The sequence below is a fragment of the Trachypithecus francoisi genome, unplaced genomic scaffold (assembly GCF_009764315.1).
Source record: "Trachypithecus francoisi isolate TF-2019V2 unplaced genomic scaffold, Tfra_2.0 Lachesis_group3, whole genome shotgun sequence".
Taxonomy (NCBI): domain Eukaryota; kingdom Metazoa; phylum Chordata; class Mammalia; order Primates; family Cercopithecidae; genus Trachypithecus; species Trachypithecus francoisi.
The window spans coordinates 157,301,300-157,325,513 of NW_022681468.1; the positions used below are offsets into that span (position 1 = coordinate 157,301,300).

At 40.4% G+C, this 24,214-nt stretch overlaps 1 protein-coding gene across 1 annotated transcript in view; it reads left to right on the plus strand.

The window, feature by feature from the left end:
- Positions 1–24,214, plus strand: part of FMN1 (formin 1) — a 425,302-nt gene that overhangs the window by 96,571 nt on the left and 304,517 nt on the right. The window contains exon 2 of the mRNA XM_033190690.1: positions 10,936–11,111. Coding sequence (XP_033046581.1) covers positions 10,936–11,111 — 176 coding nt within the window. The remainder of the gene's footprint in view (positions 1–10,935; positions 11,112–24,214) is intronic.

Below are 24,214 nucleotides of genomic sequence, written 5' to 3' on the forward strand. Positions count from 1 at the left end.
CACCCCTTCTTTTGAGTCCCACACCTGTGCATTCTGAGAGAAAAGCATGTGCTGGAGAAATTGCAGAGATTTATGCTACCTCAAAGCTTGGGAAAATGCAGAAATAGTGAGTCATACCATATTCCTACTTCAGTTCCTTTTTGTTTAGTGAGAAAACGAGATGACTTTTACAGAATGACTGGACTCCTGGAAACATAAATGGGGAAGCCAGTTGCAGGTGCTGTTTCAGATACGGTATCCCTACGAAATATATCAACACAGCTCCTTAAATCTAATATGCATTTATTGATTTACAAATGCTTTACTTTCATATCAATTCATCCTGGAAAGAACAGCACTATGCCATCGCTGCCTTCTTTTAGGGTTATGACAATTTTCCTGTTTTCTCTCATGAAACATTCTGAAAGGAGTTTGCTCATTTTGATAGCTCACAAAAGATTATACATTGCTGCTATTATTCTAATTGGATAGGGTGAGCATCAGGTAGCAGTAACCCTAGATGCCTCAGTGAGATATACAGAAGTGCTGGAGGGTAGGAAATAAACATCATTCCTCATGCCAATTATTGTATCAGAGTTCTGACCCACAGTACATTCAAAATAGTTTATTTATTGATTGATTTACTTATTTGAGACAGGGTCTCACTCTGCCACCCAGGTTGAAGTGCAATGGTGCGATCCTGCCTCACTGCAGCCTTGACCTTCCAGGCTCAAGCAGTCCTCCCACCTCAGCCTCCAGAGGAGCTGAGACTACAGGTGTGCACCACCCCACCTGGCTAATTTTTTGTAGCTTGGGTTACACTTTTTTGTGGATGGAGTTTTGTAGATTGGGTTTCACTATGTTGCCCAGGCCGATCTTGAACTCTTGGGCTCAAGCGATCCATCAGTTTTGGCTTCCCAAAGTGTTGGGATTACAGGCATGAGCCACCATGCCTGGGCTATTCAAGAGAGTTTAAAATGAAAATAACTTAATGAAGAGATTGTGTCCAGATGGAAGGACCCCAGAAAACAAGCATGGGCTTGTGAGCTTCCAAGGAACTAGCAACAGCAGAAAGCCCTTACCAACCTTAGGCCCGAAGGGCAAAGGGAGGCGAGAGTATTACAGGAACCTGGCAAGAACTGGAGGCAGGGAAAAGAGCCATGTAGTAAGAGCTGTGGTGGTAGAAGAAAGTAGCCATCTCCAAAATCTTGACTCGGCAGCTATGCAGTGACGCAGCCTCATTCTCCTGTTGCTCTTTTACCTGCTCTTTATGTTACAAATTCTCTGCTGTCTCGTAATCATCGGTTGTTTACCTGCATGAGGTATGGGGACCGAAAAGCTAACTGGAAGCCCTGATTGCCTGTGTAAGAATACTGCATTTGAACGTCACCATAGGGTGATCAGGCCTGGGTTTTGATTGGAGAACCTCATGTGTCAGTGTCTCCCGGTTCTTTGTCTTGAGCTGGTCATGTTTCTCTCAGAATAATGTTGTAGTGTGTGTCTAGTTTTAGAGAAGACAAGTGTTTTGGAAGCCTAGGGAGGGGAGATGGGAGCTCAGGCCTCAGCATTCAACATTTAGGAAGCGTGTGGTCACTGAATCCACTTTGCTATGAGTTAATCATGCATCAATAATGCCCGACGTCTCTCCCAGTCCGGAGGAGAAATGCTGTCAGCCATACTGGGGGGGAGGACAGTCACTCAGCATGAAGTAAGGCTATCAGTTTCTCTCTGATTGTTGAATTAGCTGTGTTCCAAATATTTTCTAATTTCTCTTGTGATTCTTCTTTGACCTGTGAGTTATTTTGAAGTGTATGGTCTCATTTCCAAGTTTTTGGGATTTTCCAGATAATTTTCTGTTATCAGTATCTAATTTAATTCCTTTGTAGCCAATGAATATATTTCATATGATTTTGATCCTCTTAAATGTGTTGAGACTTGTGGCCCAGCATGTGATCTATTTTGATAAATTCCATGTGTACTTGCAAAAATACATATAGCTACAGTTATTGAATGGAGTGTGTTTATAAATATCAGTTAGGTAAAATTGATGGTTAATGTTTAGTTTTTCCATATCCCTACTGATTTTCTGTCATGCTGTTGTAATTAAGTACTAAGAAAGGAATATTGACATCTCCAAATATAATTGTTTATGTAGTTATTTCAGTTCTGATAGTTTTGCTTCATGTATTTGGAAGTTCTGTTATTAATGCCAGGTACAAATAATGACAATGTAGGCATGTTATGTCTTTTTGATGAAGTGACTCTTTCATCATCATGAAGGTTCTCTCTTTATCCCTCTGTGTGTCCTCCTCCACACCATTTTTCCCTAAGGTGATTTCAGTACTTTAAAGTTGTCATTTCACTGTCTTTTGGGCTGTCTGCTCTGAGAAGTCTAGTGATTCTTTAGTTTTCTATACATAATATATTTTTTTCCTGTCTGCTTTTATAATTTTTTCAATCACAGATTTTCCATAGTTTTCTTTGTATTAATCCTGCTGGGGAGTCATTGAGCTACTGCGATCTGTAAGTTAATAATTTTCTTCAAATTTGGAAAATTGAAGCCAATACTTCTTATATCTTTAAGTATTTTTCTGCTCCTTCTAGCCCATCTCTTTTTTTTTTCTTAAGGATAGGGTCTCACTCTGTCATCCAGGCTGGAGTGCAGTTGTGTGATCTTGGCTCACTGCAGCCTCAACCTTCCAGGCTCAAGTGACAAGTGATCCTCCCACCTCAGCCTCCCAAGTAGCTGGGATCACAGGCGCAGGCCACTAGGCCTGGCTGATTTTTGTGTAGAGATGGGGTTTTGCCATGTCAGCAAGGCTGGTCTTGAACTCCTGAGCTTAAGTGATCCACCCACCTCCGCCTTCCAAAGTGCTGGGATTACAGGCATGAGCCACTGTGCTCAGCTACCTAGGCTTTCTACTGAGAGGTGATTTCTAGACTGAAAAAAATTACCAAAGCCCTAGTGACCTATGGGACATTATCAATCAGTCTGAAGTATGTGTAAATAGAAGTGGGGCAGCAAGGTGAGTTGACTCATGCCTGTAATCCCAGCACTTTGGAAAGCCAAGGCTGGCGGATTGCTTTAGCTCAGGGGTTCGATCCTAGCCTGGGCAACATGGTAAAACCAAAATACAAAGATACAAAAATAAATTAGCTGGGCATGGTGGTGCATGCCTGTGATCACTTGTCACTTTAGCTGGCGAGGTCGAAGCTGCAGTGATCCAGGATCGCACCACAGCATTCCAGCCTCGATGATATAGTGAGACCCTGTCCAAAAACAAAAAGTAGATTTATTGGGAAGGAAAGTGGGAAATCTGGTGCTAGGGAAAAGTGCAGGACTCTTCAGTACTAATGACTGGTGGAAGAAGGGAGATAGGAAAACTCTGGTGCCTAAGACGCTCAGTCAAAAGGTGGCGATTTACGAATCTGGATGTGTTATAGAGGCCATTTCTTAGCAGCTCTGATGAAGAGTTCTCTTTAATTCCAAATCATTGGGCAATCAAGGTAATATCCAAACTTTTCTGCTTAGAAGGGCAGAGATTGTTATTGACATACGACTAGACCAGCCTTACTGGCGCTAGTGCTGGCAATAATACTGTGTAAAGATAATTGTTAGTCCAAACACCTGGAATGGAGCTAAGGCTCGGGTGGGAACTAAGTAGATTATACAGCTGTTTTTCTCAGAATTTTATATCACAAAAACCTTTGTCGGCCATCAGGGGTCAGCTTGTTTCTTCCTTTGGATGAGAGTAGTGAAATAAAGAATGCCCTTTCATTCTCACTACGTTGCAAGGACACTCAGAGCCATGTTGTATTCTCAGTCTCTTAATTATATTGTGTATGCTCAATCACATTTAATTATGGTAAATGTGCCTTCTTTCTGTATTTATCTTGTTATATATATTCGTTTTTGTGAGTTTCCTGGGATCATTTCTTTTTGGAAAGAAAATTTTAAAAAAATCGTTTATTATATATTTTATAATCCAGGGTTTAGTATTTTGTAGTTTTTTCTCTACTTCCTTAGTTATTAGGACAAGTGATTATAGTATGTCTTCAAGAGTTGGATTTCCCACTGGTGCAACCATCCTCATAGTAATTGGAATAATGTGACATAAAAGGGAAAATGTTATTCAAATTTACTTATAATAAATACCATATGACTTTTTTTTGTATTCTTATTCTTCAGTAATATTGTGGGGGTCAGGCACAATGGCTCATGCCTGTAATCGCAACACTTTGGGAGGCCAGGGTGGTAGGATCACTTGAGGCCAGGAGTTTGAGACCAACCTGGGCAAAACAGCAAGAGCTTATCTTTATAAAAAAAATTTAAAACTAGTCTTGTGTGGTGGTGCACACCTGTTGTCCCTGCTACTTGGGAGGCCGAGGCAAGAAGATTGCTGAGCACAGGAGGCCAAGACTGCAGTGAGTTGTGATCATGCCACTGCACTCCAGCCTGGGAGACATAGTGAGACTCCATCTCAAAAATATATATACATGTTTTTTGTTAACAAGCAAGTATATTCTTTTTTTTTTTTTTTTTTTTGAGACAGAGTCTTACTCTGTTGCCCAGGCTAGAGTGCAGTGGCACAGTCTCAGCTCACTGCAACCTCTGCCTCCTGGGTTGTGCCTCAGCCTTCCAAGTAACTGGGATTACAGGCACCTCCTACCACACCCAGCTACTTTTTGTATTTTCAGTAGAGATGGGGTTTCGCCATGTTGGCCAGGCTGGTCTCGAACTCCTGACCTCAAGTGATCTGTTCACCTCAGCCTCCCAAAGTGCTGAAATTATAGGGGTGGGCCACTGCACCCGGTCATATTCTTTATAACCAAACATACTAAAATGTTTTGATCACTTAAGTATTTGAAGTATTAACAAGTAATGTTTTGAGCATTTATTATCTGAGAATAGACGGAGGCTTTTAATGCGTCAGTGAATCCTGCAACCTCCTCAATTTGTTCTTTCCTTGACCTTTTCTGCATCACACCTTACCTCGGTGGTCTATCCATTCTTGCCATCATTTGCGCCCTGTTTTTCAAGTGTGAAAATATCCAGTGTAACTATGGCCACAAATAAGTTTCCTAGCTTGAGTAATATACACCCCTCAACTAGTGTTCTCCATAGGAGAAAATCGTGGAAGGAGGTTAATACAATAATCATAAGAGATATGTATGTATACTTCCTTAAAATGCTATTTTACTTAAAGCCATGACTATAAATAGTTCCATTCATGGCTCTAGGCTCCTATGTTTGACTCTCTGGGAAGGAGTATATCAAAGCGTATCTATGAATGACCCTGAGGAGTTTTTGTTTCCAGAGATGATCAGCCACTTACTTGGAGCTGTTGCATTTGATGACGTGAATTCTATTTTTGGAACATGAACAGATTTAGGATCTGCTGCACAATAGTGCAGCTGAATTCTTATAAGCCTTATTGTTATTCTCTTTATCTTCTCTGACAAAAAAATAGCCTCTCACATGACTGTGTGATGTTGGTTATACTCTCATTGTATATAGATTTCTTTACTTAAAACAGGAAATTATTTACTTCTTCCATCAAATCTATCTGTCCCCCAGCACAGGAAAAGTCTTCTGAAAGAAAATAATTGTGAACCTAGTTCAATATCAGGCATATTCTTATTATATTCATTTTATTGATGAGGGAATAAAGACTCGGGGAGTTTTGGTCATTTCACCAAGGTCAAAGAATTAGTAAAGGTCAAAGCCAGGAATTTAGCCCACGTTAAAGCCCTGTACCCACGCTCTTTAACTTGTTCACATCTACTTCTCTCTTAGCCCTCAATATTCTCATCTGGGGACTGGCAATAATATGCCTCTCTAAATAGCATAAAGAACGTAGATTTTAGTTCTGCCTTTGCTGCTAGCTGGCATGTTGGAAATACTGCGATCTTCATGGATTTCAGTTCTTTCAACTCTAAAATGAGCATGTAGGTGGGGAGATATACAAGATTCCTTCCAACTGTAAATTTTGTTTTATTTGAATTTAAGCATGATTTTGGAAATGCAAACTACATTGCAGTTGCTTGATGGCCATGGATGCTTTCCTCATCGATGCTCAGACTGACAGAGCTTGCTCCCCACTCTCTGCTAGTTTTTGATTTGCCATCTGCCTTTCTCTGACCGGCCACACCTTCCACCCATCCATCTTTGCTCATTCATCATTTCTCTCCCCACATACTTCCAGTGAGGCGTTAGAGGCTGGGGTGGACAGATACCACACCTCCTCAGAATTTTATCTACCTAGCTGGTTTGGTGACATTGTGACATTTAACACTGCTGAGAATGAGGGGTAGTTGCATTAGTGAGCATTGATCTCTCATTGACAGGTAGCAGCCATGAGACTATACTTTTGCCACACCTCTCTCTTCCTAGATATAGACATGAGTGATTACATACACAGCCACACACCCACTCTACAAGAACTTAGCAGTGTCACTTTCCATTAGCTACACGTCTAGATTGCTGTCTTTCTTGCTTGTAAGTACACGTTTGAGTAACATCATGGAAGACAACCTGTCCACGTGTACATATCAATTCTGATATTCCCAGCTGAGAAAACTTCACCTCGTAGGGTTTATTTTATGTCAAGTAAGATGAATGGCCTTGGGCACTACAGCACGGGAGCCAAAACTCAGGAGAGTTTTAAGCCTAGGGTTTTCGTTTTTTCTGTCCTCATTTTGGATGCATAACCATTTCATCACTGCTGTCAAGTGAGGGCTTGGTGTGATGGGAGAATTAGAAGAAACAGCCTAAAAGGCACTGTAATTTTGTCCCTTGGGGCCTTTGGGCCAGATCTGCTGGTTACATAGCGTGCTCACAGACTTCCTTCAGGACATTGGTATATTTTTATATGTATATTCTTTAGATGATTAAAGACAATGTCTGGTAAATAAGGTTAACTGTTTAATAAAATGTAGTTTGTGTATGAATGAGTAAATGGGTGGGCCATGAGTTTACACTTCATTTTTCAAATCCTTGCAGTACATTGAATAATTCTTTTCAGTACAAATTACAAAACAAAAACACTGTCGTGTTTACATCCTCAGCTGAAAAAGTTTAATGTCTTCAATCGTTACAGTGCTTCTAGCAGGAGCAGACATGATAGTGTATGAGGCAACTATTTCAACAAAGAGGTCCCAGATCTCAATGGTTTATAATAAATATTTATTGTTTTTATGCACTGGCCTGGTAGTTGGCTCAGGTTCACTCGATTGGGCCTGGGTTTGACTGAGCTTGGCTCCAGGCTTGCAGGACTGTGCCTAGGTCAGACGTTCCAGGTTTCATTCGAAGCTCCCGAGGACCGTGTTCGTCTCATGGTGAGGGCAGAAGCACAAGGCGGGGCATGAAAACACACCGTGTGTCTCAAGGCCTTGGCCCAGAATTGGCACACTGTCACATTGTTTACATTCAGGTGACCAAAGCAAGTCACGTGGCAGGGGAAATATACCAGAAAAGACCGTGAGTGTGTGATCATATTGCAGGGAGGGAGTGAAACAGTGGGAACCATAATCCAGTGTACCCCTGCTAGACACACTGATCCCATTTTGGAAAGATGAGCTGTGGACACTGCCCCCTGTTTTAAATGGCATATTACTACCTTTCCATTCTGTCTGCTTCTGTTGTTTTGATAATTGACAGCAAAACCTCAGTCTGATGTTGTAGGTTAGCATCAGGAAGTGCAGCTCGTCATGTGAATGGTTTTGAAAAGCACAGACTTCCAAAGTGGTTCCAAGGTAAGTCACCCTACCTTCACTGTGACTGTGCTGTGCGTTGTGTTAACTGTGGTCCGCTGTACAAATAACCTGTGCGTGTATGTGTGGTCGATCGAGCTGTTGAAATGTCTTTGAGAAACAAAATATTGAGTGCAAGACAGGTTTGTAATGTGCACATGAAAGGGAAAGACACATGTTTAAACTGATAAGACCGATTCATGTTTTCACAAAATATTCTCTAAAGATCTAACACCCCCAAATCTGTTTGTATCAGAAAATTAAATGACAGTTGACTGTTTTGACAGAATACATTTATCTAATTTCAGATGATTTTCCTTTTTATTAAATGTATTCAGCTGGAGGGACTACTTTGGGTGTTACCCATTTTAATAAATACAGACTTGTGCTTTATTTTTGACTAAAAAAGTTGTGTTTGTGTCGTTAAAACTCTCCACTCCAAAATTATTTTATAAATACGTTGCAGTCATCAGAATGTTGACTTTGTCATTTGTCCTAACCTACTTTGTCAGACTTTTGAGAATAACAGTTTTATGTTACTTATTTCAGTTTTATGTTACTTATGGTCCTTTTCTGTCCAAATGATTCTTGCCAAAATTATTCTGCATCATGGTTTTACCTTGCATGTTTCCTTCATAGGGATATTGTCTGGTTAAACCTTAGGTATTAGAAATTAACTCTTTAAAACTAAAACCATTTCCAGAAAGCAGACAACTTTCACCTTGACATTGTTTTTCCTCTGCATAGAGAGTGAATTGGATTGCACACCTCACCTCATTAATGCAGTATTGCATAGCCACTGCAGGTGTGTGAGGGGTTTGCATGTGTGTTTGCATAAATATGCACGCATGTGTGTTTCATCCAAGACCCCAAATCCTTGTTATTATGGGAATGTTTCACTCTCTTGTACCTAAATGATGAACTTATACTCACCAGACAATGTGCCTCTGATGATACAGATGTCTGACCTCAGGTGTTGTACATTGTGTTGTGTGATATATAATATATATTATGTTTTATATTGTTTTATTATTCTGTGCAAAGTTTCCCCAAAGCCAGCACCTACTTCAAAAGAAAAATGAAAGGTTGAGGGATTTAAAATGAGGGATGTAACCAATACATCTTGGAAGATTAGTAACCAATACATCTTGGAAGATGAGGTAGTACAGTGAGAGTATACTGTAAATTTTAAAAGATTTATGACAAAGGCGAGCAGAAATAGTCCAGGAGGAGGATGAGCCATATAAATAGAAGTTAAAGGGGGTCTGAGCTTTAATTTCTTCATCTGTTACAGTATAACCAGTACTGTCTTCCTCAGAGTCAACATGAACATAAAGCAAAGGTACTAAGCAGAGTGCCTTCTCCCTGAGGTTCCCTTAGGCATTAGTTCATTCCTCTGTCTTGAGACTAGAAGTGGGTCACTCCAAAGCACATGAGACTCTAAATGAAAGTCCAGAAGACTGTCTGTAGACAGTGGGTAGCAAGGGGATTGACTGGAAAGGCACTTATTCTAAGGCATCTGGCCCAGATCAAGGAAGAGCCTAGGTATACTCTTCCTAGACAACTGTGTCTGCAGGGGTGAGCGTTGACTGGGGAAGCCCTGGACTCTCATTTTTCTCAGTGGCTGCAGAAAGGTGTTTTGTGGACAGCCTGCTAGAGGGTAACTGTAGACACACTGTGAACTGCATCATCTTCCACTTTGAAGTGTGATTGAAAACTAACATACCCAACAGGCCAACAAGAGCCAAACCTTAGCTGTTTTCATTTTTTTCTAAAATGCTACTCTAATACAAGCATGCTATCCCGCAGGTCCTTTGTGAGCTGACTTACTCTCAGCTCTAGTTTCGTGTAAGTCAGGTTTCAGCATGGTAGAAGCGATTGGTTGGCTTTGGGTGGCTGCCAAACAGACTCTTACAGGGATTATGTGTAATAAACACACTATCATATATTCAACAGTGATCTCTATTGCAAAATACCCTGAGCCTAAACTTTTAACTTCTGCCTAGTTGCCTAAAATTTTGCCGAGGTTGCTTACCAGGAATTAAAAGAGGACTAGGAACTTGAGTGCTATGTGAAACATTAGAAGTGATCTAATCTGGTATTTTCCAAACTGTGTTCCAGTACAACATTAAGTGGCTTCCGACACATTTAGCAGGTGTCCTTTAAATGGATTCTGTGGCCAAATGAGTTTGGAAAACCCTATGATACAGAATTAGGTTTTCTGTACTAAAGGACATCCCAAGGTCTTTAATACGCTAACACGAATCATGGTTCTTTTGGAGATACAGTATGTAGCTTTTCTCACTGATTTGACTGTAGTAAAGTCCTTTTGTTGTAGAACACATATTGCTATTTTGAGAACAGAATGTCAGGCAGAGGCCATAGTGTAGTCATTAAAAGCACGACCCTCTGTTGTTTAACTGCCTGGGTTCAAGTCCTAGGTTAACCATTTACTGATTTTATGATTTTAAGCAAATTGCTTAACTTCTTTGTATTTCAGTTTCTCCATTTAAAATGAGAACACTAATGATACCTAACTATATGTTATCATAAAAATTGAACAGAGCTAAAAACAGTGTCTGGCACATAGTTAATGATTATCATCCCATTATTACTTGCCTACAGTGTAGGTTAGAATGAGCTAGACTCATAACTTTGATTCTAGAGATGACAAAAGGGAATCCCAAATAGGTTTCTCATGCACTACTCACTCATTCAACAAAGTGACCAAGTCCTGTATGCACCATGCATAATAATTCTCTTCCCAGAAATGAAGATGAAGAAGGCACCATTCCTGCCCTGGAGAACACACACATTAGTAACTTGGCTCAGATGACACTGTTTAGGAACTGTAGGAAAGCCACAGGCTAGACCTCCTGACTTCTGTCCCCCAGCTCCTCTGATTTCATTATGAGATAGAATGACCCATATGCAACCTGTAATCAAGAATATGGGGCATAGAGTACAGTCAATAGACTTATCTTTTCAAACTGGGGATGAGGGCATATGTTGTACTTTTTGGTTGGTGTGATTTAGAAATTGTCGGGAGAAATACTTTTGAAGGAAAGCAATCTCTTAAAAATATAACTTAGAAAGCCAAGTAAGAGCTAGTATGAAGAAGTCTACGTAGGAGTTCCCCAAATACGGCTTTATTTATGTATTTGGCTGCCATGTCACTGATGGCCTTCTCTGTGTCTGTTTTAGGTATCTCCTCTGAGGGCTTTCCCTGGGATGGCTTCAATGAGCAGACACCTAAAGACCTTCCCAACAGAGATGGAGGCGCGTGGGTTCTGGGCTACAGAGCAGGACCAGCCTGTCCATTTTTGCTTCATGAGGAAAGGGAGAAATCAAACAGAAGCGAATTGTACTTGGATCTCCATGTAAGTAGAAATCTTTGTGATTGTGCTGTGGTTCTTTGTGGTCAACAGAGGCTCATTTAATATGTATTTAATGTAAATTGTGTATATAAAGCTGCATTTAGTGTATGAGTCATTGTTTAAAAAAATCAGTGGGTTGCAGAAAATCAAGATGCAGCTTGGTGATCTGAAATTTGTACACTAGAAAGTAACTAGCAAGTTGTCTAGGAGTGACTGTGTTTGTCATTTATCTGAGTGTTTTCAGAGCACTCTGTGCATTAGCTTTGTAGCCTAAATCTCACTGTGGGAGTACCCACTGATTGCAAGTCACTACTTAATATCCTTTTACTAAAAATTTGTGAATAACATAGGTAAGCCAACTGATATGCTCTGGATTCTCAAATGAAATCCAAATACCCTGCCTTCCTTCCCTATTCATGAACCTTTCTCCCCAGCTGCTCAAGTAACAGGTAGATAGGTTGGCAGAAAATCTGCAGAATATAGGATGATGCATTTAAAAAACATAACCTTCTCCTTTCTCTTTTTTAAAATTTTTGTTCTCTTTTAATAACCTCTCTGCAATTTTCTTTTTAATTAATTATTTTTATTTCAATAGGTTTTTGGGGGAACAGGTGGTGTTTGGTTACATGAGTAAGTTCTTTAGTGGGGATTACTGAGATTTTGGTGCACCCATCATCTGAGCAGTGTACACTGTACCCAATGTGTACTCTTTCATCCTTCGCTTCCCCCGACCCTTTCCCACAAGTCCCCAAAGTCCACTGTATGATTGTGATGCCTTTGCGTCCTCATAGCTTAGCTCCCACTTACGAGTGAGAACATAGAATGTTTGCTTTTCCATTCCTGAGTTATTTCACTTAGAATAATAGTCTGCAATTTTACCCAACTTTCTGCAAATGGCATTATTTCATTCCTTTCTATGGCTGAGTAGTATTCCATGGTATATGTGTATATATGTGTATGTGTGTATATATGTATACACATGTATATACATACGCAGTATGTATATACATATCTATACACACACATATATATACATATATACACACACACGCACACACATACCACATTTTCTTTATCCACTCATTGATTGATGGGGATTTGGGCTGGTTCCATATTTTTGCAAATTTTACTGCTAATAAACATGCATGTGCAAATATCTTTTCTTGTATAATGACTTCTTTTCCTCTGGGTAGATACCCAGTAGTGGGATTGCAGGATCAAATGATAGATCTATTTTTAGTTCAAAAAAATTAGCCGCCTCTGTTTTTGTTGGTTTTTTGTTGTTGTTTTGTTTTGCTTTGTGTTTTTGAGGTGGAGTCTTGCTCTGTTGCTCAGGCTGGAGTGCAGTGGCAGGATCTTGGCTTGTTGCAACCTCTGCCTCTTGGGTTCAAGCAGTTCCCCACCCCAGCCTCCTGAGTAGCTGGGCTTACAGGCATGAGCCACGAGCCACCACACCCAGCTAATTTTTGTATTTTTAGTAGAGATGGGGTTTCACCATATTGGCCCGGCTGGTCTCAAACTCCTGACTTGAAAATGTTCCCTCTCTCAGCCTCCCAAAGTGCTGGATTATAGGTATGAGCCATACATCTACCTGCCTTCTCCTTTCTTATTCATTCTTGTTTTCATTGACACAGAAGTATTGACTTCTCCTTAGAAAGCACTGGGCTGGGGTTCAGCTACTTCCACATTTAGATGGCCTGATAGGATTGACCAGATTATTGTGATTCTCTGCAATCCCTCTTTACCCATCCAGTTTCCTGTCACAGATGAGGTGAGCCACCAGAAATCTAAGAAGCACTTTTTCTTTTTTTAACCACTAACTTTAATGCCTGTTGACAATCTTGTGTTCTCCAACTCATTACTTTCAGACCTGGAACCATGTGTTTGATAAGTGTGGGTTAAATCTGTGATGTTCACATGGGCGGCATTCAAAGAGCAGGAGAACCCTGTGTTTTTTCATAACCATAAAACCATGGTCACCGCATGTCATTTTAGAACAGCATTCAGCATTTCAGGTATTACAAAAGGAGGTTTAGAAATGAAGCTGAAAGATGAGAAAGCTGCAGTCCTGCGGGAGATGGCATGAGAATTAGTAAAGGTTTTGATTTTGTTCCCCTACGTAAATTTGTGCGTCTCGAGAGAGATGCTTAAAGTAGGAAGTGTAACAGTGACATCTGTTGGTGAATTACTTTAAGTTGCATTTGCTGCAAACAGCAGATCTACAGTGTAAAAGTGCTGAAGTAGATTTTGAAAAGCTACTTTATTTTTCTACTGTGTTTAAAAAAAAATTTTGTGTTTATGTGATTTTAAAAATTGGCTAAACTTTGTATTTCTGGTTTTCCTTTTCCTCTGTAAATTAAATGATTTTTTACAATTATAAATATCCTACACCATCCTTATAGAAAATTTGAAATACATAGTTACAGTGAAAACAAACCTCATAATCCTAGCGGCTAAGATGACTGTTACAATTTGATAAATTTTCTTTGTATTTTTTCACTAAGTATGGTTTGTTTTTCAATGAGAGACTTTTTTGAAACACATAAGCATGCCAGATTTTATAACCTCCTCTCTCTTTTGTTTTTTTTTTCTGAGATGGAGTCTCGCTCTGACACTCAGGCTAGAGCGCAGTGGCATAATCTTGGCTCACTGCAAGCTCCACCTGCTGGATTCAAGCGATTCTCCTGCCTCAGCCTCCTGAGTACCTGGGATTACAGGCGTGTGCCACCACGCCCAGCTAATTTTTTTGTATTTTCAGTAGAGACGGGGTTTCACCATGTTAGCCTGGATGGTCTCAATCTCCTGACCTCGTGATCCGCCTCTCTCGGCCTCCCAAAGTGCTGGGATTACAGGCGTGAGCCACCACACCTGGTCTCCTTTTCTTTTTGAAATAATTACTCTTACATTGCTTATCCAGGCTGTTACAAGTTGATTATAGATGTGTTTTAAGCGATTGAGTGATATTCCACGAAATGGTATGCTAAAATTTATTTAATCATTTCTCCATTATTGGATATTGAAGTTGTTTCCAGTTTTGGAATAGGACCACTATTTGGAAATAAAATAGCATGACCACACATATAATTTTTCCTATACCCTTCCCTCCCATTATTTAGGACTGTTTCCTTATGATAAAATTCTAGGGGGTGGATTACTTTCTATAATATTTTCAGGTTTTGGATATTTATCACTATATGAAAAATGTCCATATCCTGAACTAGCCTTTTACGGGTTTTATATATTTATGTATGTTACATATATGTGATATATAAATTATGCATCTGTATATATGTGTAATTTTAATATATTTATGTATAAATACATGTGTGATCTATAAATATATATTTGTATATATAAATACTGTGTCATTGAAAACAAGTATATATTCATACGTTGCTTAGTTTTTCATTAATCAGAATTATAAAACTAAAATCATTTCTTTTGATTATTTTCTGAATCAACTGTTTTTTTCTTTGATCCCTGTGTTTCCTTCCTCACCTCCAAGCCCTTCTCCCCTCTTTGGACAGTGTAATTTGACTCTTATGTGCTTAAATATTGATACTCTAGGTAAGGTTTCTATCTGAAAGGATTCTACTTTTTTAGAACAAATGTGTATCCTATAAAAGACTCCAAATTGGGTACAATGTATACTGCTTGGGTGATGGGTGCAAATCTCATAAATCACCACTAAAGAACTTACTCATGTAACCAAATACCACCTGTTTCCCAATAGCTTATAGAAATAAAAAAGTGAAAAAAAGGAAGAATAACTTAGTGTCCTATTAATGACTAGCAGCTCACAAAAACCCCTTTCCTCTGGTGGGCTTTAGACTCTAAGCAATACGTCGATCGGCCTTAGACGTTGGACCAGCACTGCCGTGCTTCCAGTTTTAAACCTGACTTGCAGCATCACCATCAGGATGTTACTTTCCTAAGCCTTTTTCTGTGGCTACACTGACTCTCATTAGTACGTGATGACAGCTAAAACATTTCATACTTAAGATAATTGGTGGGAGTTTGGCATCCATGAGTCAGGATGGACACTGGCATTAAGGCTAGGGCTGTTACTAAGTCCCCTCATTTAGCTGGGCATTCATCTTTTAGCTACTAAACTATGAGAAGACTCGGGGGTTCCTTCGGGAATGGCAGGAGGTGGGGTTGGTGTAAGACAAACACTAGAGACACTCTGGGCAGCATCTATTTAACAAACTAAATGGAAAAAAAAAAAAAAAAACACCTCCTTTACCCTTACAACACTTCTGACGTTCTGAGACCAAGTGTACGTGCTTTTCATAACAAGCAATTCTCCAGTTCCCTGTAGACACCAACTAGGTGTCCCACAATTCAATTCAATTGACACGATCTACTTGGAATTGTAGCCAGATCCCGCAAGTTAAGGGTTCAGTCCCACAAAACTGCCACACCTCAGATGCCAATCACAAGTAGTGGGTTCCCAGGTTACCCATAACTTCTGTCCAACTTGGATACAAATAGGAGGTTCCCATGACCCCCTCATCGGGTTCAGTAATTTGCTAGGATAACTTGTACAACCCAGGGAAACAGTTAACGTACTGTTACCAGAAAGGGGTCTTGATCCAGACACCCTGAGAGGGTTCTTGGACCTTGCACAAGAGAGAATTTGGGGCAAGTCCATAAAGTAAAAGCAAGTTTGCTAAGAAAGTAAAGGAATAAAAGAATGGCTACTCCATAGGCAGAGCACAGTGGTACGGTCTGCTTGATTGAGTATACCTATAGTTATTTCTTGATTATATGCTAAATAAATAAGGAGTGAATTATTCATGAGTTTTCCAGGAAAGAGGTGGGGATTTCCTGGAATTGAGGGTCCCTCCCCTTTTTAGACCATATAAGCAAAGTTGCCAGCACTACCATGGCATTTGTAAACTGTCATAGCACTGGTGGGAGTGTGTTATCATTAGCCTGTAATGAGCAGTGAGGATGACCAGAGGTCACTTTTGTAGCCATCTTGGTTTTGGTGTGATTTGACTGGCTTCTGTACCACATCCTGTTTTATCAGCAGGGTATTTGTGACCTGTGTCTTGTGGCAACCTTCTTTCTTATCCTGTGACTAAGAATGCCTAATCTACTGGGAATGCAGCCCAGCAGGTTTCAGCCTTATTTTACCCATCCCCTATTCAAGATGGAGTAGCTGTGGTTCAAACATCTCTGACATTACCAATTTATTACAAAGGATATTTTTAAAGGATACAAATGAATAGCCAGATCAAGAGATACATAGGATGAGGTCTGGAAGGGTCCCGAGCACAAGAGCTTCTGTCCCTGTGGAGACAGAACTTCTTTGGATAGGGTTTTTATGCAGTCTTCATTACATTGGTGATTAGCTCAACCTTCAGCCTCTCTACCCTCCTGGAGGCGAGTTGTTGGGACCCAAAATGCCAACCACCTAATCACAAGGTTGGTTTCCTTGGCAACCAGCCTCCCATCCTCTAAAAGTCACCTCATAACATAAGCTCAAGTGTAATTGAAAAGGGCTTGTTCTGAATAACAAAAGATGCCCCTTTCACGTTTATTGTTTCTGAGCTGTTTCAGAAGCTGAGGACAAAAAACAAATATTACAACTTCTACAGATATTTGAATATATTTGAGTATATCCAAATATTATGACTACCTCTGTCATAGGTAGTCACTTAGGAAGTTACGAGGGTTTTAGAAGTTCTGACCAGGAGCCAGAGGAAGACCAAATACACAGTATATTTCTCATTATATCAGTATATCACACAACTACTACTATGATGTAGATGCTAGACTGCTGTGTAGGGAAGCTCTGTTTGGGTGATTATCCTGCAAGTCCTGGTCAAGCAAATTCTATAGACTATTATGGGCAAACTAGAAAACTCTTGAAAGACTGAACCCAAAGCTCTGCCAGCTCCACTTTTGGGCCGTGGGGTTTCCAAATATTGTATGGGACATGCCTATACCACAAAACGATTTTTTAAAATCTGAAATTCATATTTAACTGGGTATCCTATATTTTATTAACTAACTCCGTCAACCCTAGATAATTACTTTTGAGGCAAGATCCAAATGCGTGAATTGCCCTTGGGTAGCGTCTATATACGACAAAACCTCAGTCACCCTGGAGTGACCATTTAGAACGTGAATATTAAGAAGTTAGCCTGAAGGGGCAGTTTCTTATGTTCCACTGAACTAGGAGCTACCGTTAGTCATACATCTCAGGTCCCGATGGCACTTTCAACCAGGTTTATCAAAGGCAATTGAATATAGTCAGAAACTAGAGAAACACTGGGGCCTAAATTCTTATTACAAATGCAGTTTTCCTGAAGATTCCAGTGGAGAGGAATGCTCACCCTGGAGAATAGTTTGTAATGTGTCTATAAACAAAGACATGGGTGGATAGAAAAGATACTGAAAGAGGTATGGCCTGAAATTGAAATCAAAGATATGAAAACAGAAACAGGTAAATAGTCATTAGGATTATATCCTGGTGGCACTACTCCCTGGAAATAGGATTTTGTATGCCAGCTTTTAAAACACTTTGGAGGCTGGGCGCGGTGGCTTGGGCCTGTAATCCCAGCACTTTGGGAGGCCAAGGTGGGCGGATCATGAGGTCAGGAGATCGAGAGCATCCTGGCTAACATGGAGAAACTCCATCTCTACTAATAACACAAAAATTTGCTGGGTATGGTGGCACATGCCTGTAATCCCAGCTACTCGGGAAGCTGAGGCACGAGAATAGCTTGAACCCAGGAGGCGGAGGTTGCGGTAAGCTGAGAAGAGTCTACCACTTAAAGCTATAGGCCCTAGGAATGGCTTACCCAAATCGTGAGAATATTCTTGACAATGTGACTGGTACTTGCAAGTGAAGTGAATTTAAAAATATCAAAGTAGCTTGTTTCCTGACGGAGTGTGTTCCTTTGTGTATGTGTGAGTACATGTCAGTGTGTGTGTGTGTGTGAAAGAGAAAAAGAATGAGAGGCAGGGATCATGTGTCAGTTGGTGGTATGATAAGTCATCAAGAAATTATCCAGATGAAAACAGTTGGAAGGGATGAATTATTGATCAATTTGGAAAATCATTTTGTTTTATTTTCTACAAATTCCTCATCACTTTAAGTCATGATAAAGCAGTTGAAAAAAAAGTAATCTGATTTATTTCCTAATTCACATGCAAGTTAACCAACTATCTCTCAAATTAGTGCAAATTTCAGAATTAGTGTGAAGGATTGTTAGGTTTAAATAGAATTTCTATTTTCCGCTAATCACAAATTCTTAAACCAGTTATCACAATTCTCTACAAATTGAAAAATAATGGCAAATCCGGTAACAGTTCAGCTCAGCTTTCTTTTTTGAGATGGAGTCTCACGCTGTCACCCAGGCTTGAGTGCAGTGGCACGATCTCAGCTCATTCCAACCTCCACCTGGCAGGTTCAAGTGATTATCCTGCCTCGGCCTCCCGAGTAGCTGGGATCACAGGCGGGTGCCACCACGCCCGGCTAATTTTTGTATATTTAGTAGAGACGGGATTTCACCATGTTGGCCAGGTTGGTCTCGAACTCCTAATCTCAGGTGTTCCTCCCTCCTCAGCCTCCCAACGTGCTAGGATTATAGGCATGAGCCACCGTGCCCAGCCTCAGGTTTCTTTATAAAATAAAAAGAATAATAAGCCTGGATAAATTATTGCATCACCTTAATGCTTAATGGAACTGTGAAATTTGCTTTTCTTTGATCTTGATAACACACATTCTTATTTCTTGTTCTCCTATTCTGATGAGAAATATCATAGCTGTTCATATAAAATTTGGACTCTTGAGGGTATATACAGGGAAAACTTTGTATTATGCTTTCAAAGCCAGAGAGGTCACAGAATAGAACTGAATTTTATATGAAATGATGAAGAATTTGTCTAAGAATTGTATTTAAGTGAATTGGAATATTGCCACTAAAATAGTTGATTTTCTCTAAAATTCACATGATTGTTTTTTGCCCCCTTGGGATGTGTTCCAATTTTTTATCCTCATTTTTCTGTCTGAAAAGCTACAAGTTGTGTCTGCATTCACTAAACTTAGAGTGCTGTGAGCCTCACATGGTGTCTTCCAACCTTGGTCTCTTACTACATACATCATTTGTGCTCCATGCGTGTCTTTCAGAAAAGCTTTTTCTTCTTCTCTCTCTCCAGGATGAAGGTGGGAATTTGTGGTTAAAACTACAATCCCATATGAGCTATTTAGAATTTGAAATGCAGTAGCCTTTACGTACTGACTGTGAATACTCCTATATTAACATAAAGTTCTGGTTTTTCTGGCCTAGTTGCTTTTCTGTTGCCTTTTGGATTTTACAGATTTTACTTAAGCAATTCCAATGTATTAATATCATTATTTCTAAATTGCATTAAGGATTGCAGCCACTAGTGTCTTGCACATGAACATCATAAACTTTCCTTCTCCAGCTATGGAAAGTATGTGACTTTGATTCTAGGAACTGTTATAGCATTTCTTCAGAATATTTCATGAGGCTTTTTAAAGTGTTGAAGATGACAGTAGTTCTATATATACTTGTTTTATTTAAATCTCCAATTAAAATGGTGTACCACACGGAGGCAATAGTGAATACATTTCAAAACTGTGGAAACGTGGTTCCTCCCCACCACCTGCACGTGCTCCATAATAATGATGGTCACATTTGTTTAGCATCTGGGGAATCAAGCAAGCACTGGGTTAAGAATATCAGCACATGTAATTATTGAACTATTCGATGAGTTAAGTATTATTTTTCTCATTTTACACGTGGATGTTATCTTAGAGATGTTAAAGAACTTGCCTCAAGTGACAAGGCTAGTTTTTGACTAGTAGTATCTCATGCTAAACCCCAATACGTCCCTCTTCAAAGACATAGCCTTGTTGCCTCTACTTTTTCTCTGCTCTCTCTTTAACTGCTTAATACTTGGATGGGCCGGGCACAGTGGCTCACACCTATAATCCCAATGCTTTAGGAGGCCAAGGCGGGTGGATCACTTGAGCCCAGGAGTTTGAAACCAGCCTGAGCAACATAGACAAACCCTATCTCTAGAAAGTAAAATAGAACAAAAATTAGCCAGGCGTGGTGTCATGCACGCGTGGTCCCAACTACTCAGGGGGCTGAGGTGGGAAGATGGCTTGTGCCCTGGGAGGCAGAGGTTGCGGTGAACTGAAATTGCCCCACTGCACTCCAGCCTGGGTGACAGAGCAAGACTCCATCTCAAAAAAAGAATTGGATCATAGCTGTGGCAATGCCTGACTTACTTTCTCCTTTGTAATTTTAGTGCATTGACATTTGTTTCAACAGTTTTCTCTTTAAATGTCTGAATTAATCATGTGGGCATTAGGGTCAAAGAATCATTACTGATTCAGGATTCATTTGCGACCTTTCTACCTTTTGTAAACTTCAAATTTCAGGAGCCATGTGGTTCTGGGTAACCAGGTGATCTATTTTGCCTCCCTTCCTATGTTTCCGTAGGAAAGAAAACTATTATAAAAAAAATTTTTTTTTTATTGTCATGAACAAACATTTAGAATCAGATGGATCCAGTGCAAATGTTGGCTTTGTGGCAGAAACTCATTGGACACTAATAATCTGTCAAATGCAATTAATGGCATCTTTCTGATAGAGTTACGGAGAGGAATTAGGGTGCAAGAAAACTTGCATAAAGAACCGAGCATGGTGCCTACTTGGAACAGCATGCATGCTCCTCTCATCCATCTTCATTTTCTGTTAGGTAAATCCCCACCTTCCCTAGGTTTTCTGTTGTCCCCTTTAAAAATATTTTTAAATGATACTTGGATCTTTGGAGTTCGAACTAATATTCTCAAGATAACTTTTACTTTAAAAAAATGAGAGAAGGAAAAGAAAAAGTTATAGCTGTAGCCATGAACTGCCTCGTTTTACTGCATGGGAAGAAGGGAGTGTAGGCAGCAATAGGCATAAGTAGTCTAATAAATTCCAGGTCCTCATCTTTTATCAGGAGCAACTTAGTTACAATGAAATGCTTTCTCCATAGACTCCATGCCTTCTGCTGTCATTAGCCATACGGAACACCAATATTATGCCTTCACTTTGGAAAAGCTCAAAACTCTTCTGAAACACATTCCAGGAAATTCTGTACTTTAAAGAGTGCTACTCACCAGTCCTCATCCCACCCACCCCAGCTTCAGAAGTCACAGCCTTTCTTTCCCCTTTTACATTATTTTACTTTGTCATTGATATTAAGTCCATTTCTAGGGGACCTTTGACACTGGTTGGTGGAACAACCGAGTCTTAGAAATATTTGGAAGTAGGATTCTAACCAGTAACGTAATAACTATTTCAAACTTGATTTTCATGTCTGTAATCTTTTATTTCATTTGTAATGAAGCAACACTTTGAAGTCTAATGAATTGACCCAAAACCAAACATAAATAAATAAATAAAATGGCTAGTGCTGTGCTACTGAGGACCCAGGCTTACTCATTGTCTCTGAACAGTCCTTCCCCAAAGAAGGGAAAATCTCAATGCTAGGGCACCTACTGTCATTTTCAGCATGCTTTTTCTCATGAGAAGAAGATGGAAACCACATTCATGGATTTTTTTTTTTTTTTTCCTCACAAATAACTGAGTTGGTTTAAAAATCATGTTGGAGCTTGGGAAACAAAGTAAAGAACAGGGCACACTTTGTCACCTTATGCAGTGGCCACCTAAGGAAAGTTCAATTACTGTCTTCAGGTGACACAGATGGAAGAATCCAATCCAGAAAACACTGGCCCTGAAACACCCAAAGGGAACCCTTGGAAGAATTCTCTTTGGAGCTCAGTGTCCTTTTGGCATGGTTGCGGCTGGGGCGTGCGGAGGTGTGTTGTATGTAGCCCTTCTGCCCAAGTGCATGTATCGGAGTTGGGAGAAGAAAACTTCCTGCTTGGGCTGTTAGTTCATCAGTAACTACTTGTTTTTAATGAGAATGCCAAAAAAGTCTGTTAGATGAGGGTTGATGTTCCTAAGGAAGCTGTTCTTTTCCTAGGAAAACATATCCTACTTACTGAAGGCCATTGATGAGGGCCAAACATGTAATAGTGTATGTCTCATAACAGTTCATGAACTAGGAACTGTTCTTACCAGTTTCCAGGTGAGGGAGCTGCAGCACAGGGAGCTTATATATAATTTGCCCCAGGTTCAGCCTCTTGTAGGAGTGGAGCATGGCATGAGCCCAGGACTCAAGGCCTGTTCGTTGTTGTTGTTGTTGTTGTTGAGATGGAGTCTTGCCGTTACCTAGGCTGGAGTGCAGTGGCGCCATCTCGGCTCACTGCATCCTCCACCTTCCAGGTTCAAGCGATTCTCCTGCCTCAGCCTCCTGAGTAACTGGGACTACAGGCACACACCACCACCAAATTCAAAAACGCCTGACTAAGTTTTTGAATTGTTAGTAGAGACGGAGTTTCGCCACGTTGACCAGGGTGGTTTTGAACTCGTGGCCTCCAGTGATCCGCCTGCTTCAGCCTCCCAAAGTGCTAGGATTACAAGCGTGAGCCACTGCACCCGAGGGCCTGTTCTTAACTCTGCACACTGCCCATGTTTCTTGATCATCATAAGATTACATACCCCCTGCTGTCTTCCTTTCTTCAAGCTTCGCAAGATGTCCCAGCCTTTCTCCTTTCCTTTTAGATTCTTCTAGTTTGTTATCAATATTCAATCCATTTCCACAGAAGCTTTGATACTGCCCAGTGGAACCAATCTCAGAAACACTTGCTTTTCAACAGAAAAAAGGCCTTAATCACTGGGATGGGTCCTTGAAAGAGGCAGGTGCTGCCTGTTTTCTTTTTAACCAATTAGTAAAAACAGCTGCAGGCTTTTGATGGGGTGATCCGGAGAGGCTGTTGTAAGCGTTGCTTTGGCAGAGGAACGCCACAGCATGAAGGCAGGGAAAGTGCTACAAAACCAGAAGTTTAAGGGTATCTCTGGCTTTGTTTTTCGTTTGGCCTTACATTCCAGTGAATTAGGTAGAAGCAAGGTGTTGTCTCCATTTCAGAGATGCAGAAAATGAGCATGACGAAGATGCTATTCAGGAAGAAGGTAAGACCCCACAGCATAGCAGCAGGCAATGGGATGTGGGTGAACAGGAGATGGGATGCTTTTTTTCCCATCTGGGTGCTGCACTTGAGCAGTATGAACTGGTACCAGTTGTTTCGCTTCCCTTGACCTCAAATGTCTTCGCCTTTAAAACAAAAGGTCAAGCCAGGCCGGGAGCAGTGGCTCACGCCTGTAGTCCCAGTACACTGGGGGGCCGAGGCGAGCAGATTACTTGAAGCCAGGAGTTTGAGACCAGCCTGCACAACATGGTGAAACCCCGTCTCTACAAAAAATACAAAAATTAGCTGGGCGTGGTGACACTCACCTATAATCCCAGGTGCTCAGGAGGCTGAGGTGGGAGAATCATTTGAGCAAGGGAGGTCAAGGCTGCATGAGCAGTGATTGTGCCACTGTACTTTAGCCTGGGCAATGGAGCGAGACCCTGTCTCAAAAAAAAAAAAAAGCCAAGCTAGATAATTTCTAATATTACTGAGGTCCCATTCAACCTTCCAACAACTTGATTCTACCCAAGTTATTCCATACTCTTGTACTCCTTTTCTACGACACCTCCTTTTACAGATATTTTTTTGACTCCTTGTGATGTTACAATTTTCTCAGCTCTCCCCTTTTGTCCAAGATGCCATTTGTTGAATTAAAACACACTTCCTGAACCAAAAAACGAGGTCTTCACCCATTAACCCACCCATATCTTTATTCAGAACTTATTTTTCCCAGTCCATTGCTCTTAACTTTTTACACCTGCAGAAATAGTTTCCCCACTCTTATTCACCCTTACTAAGTTTAACTCCTTTCTACTTTTTGTTTGAAACAGTTTCACATGAAGCTATTTGAACTACTTTGGGAAGCTAGAAGCAGTTTGTGTTTAAAATCAGGCCCAGAACTTGAAATAAGTCGGACAAGGAGAATCATGACAATTAAGTAGCCTAACAGTGAAATGCGATCCTGTTTACTTTACTTTCACCTTACCTTTCTGAAGTCTGATGAGAATATGGGGGTGAATTATCCAAACTGAAT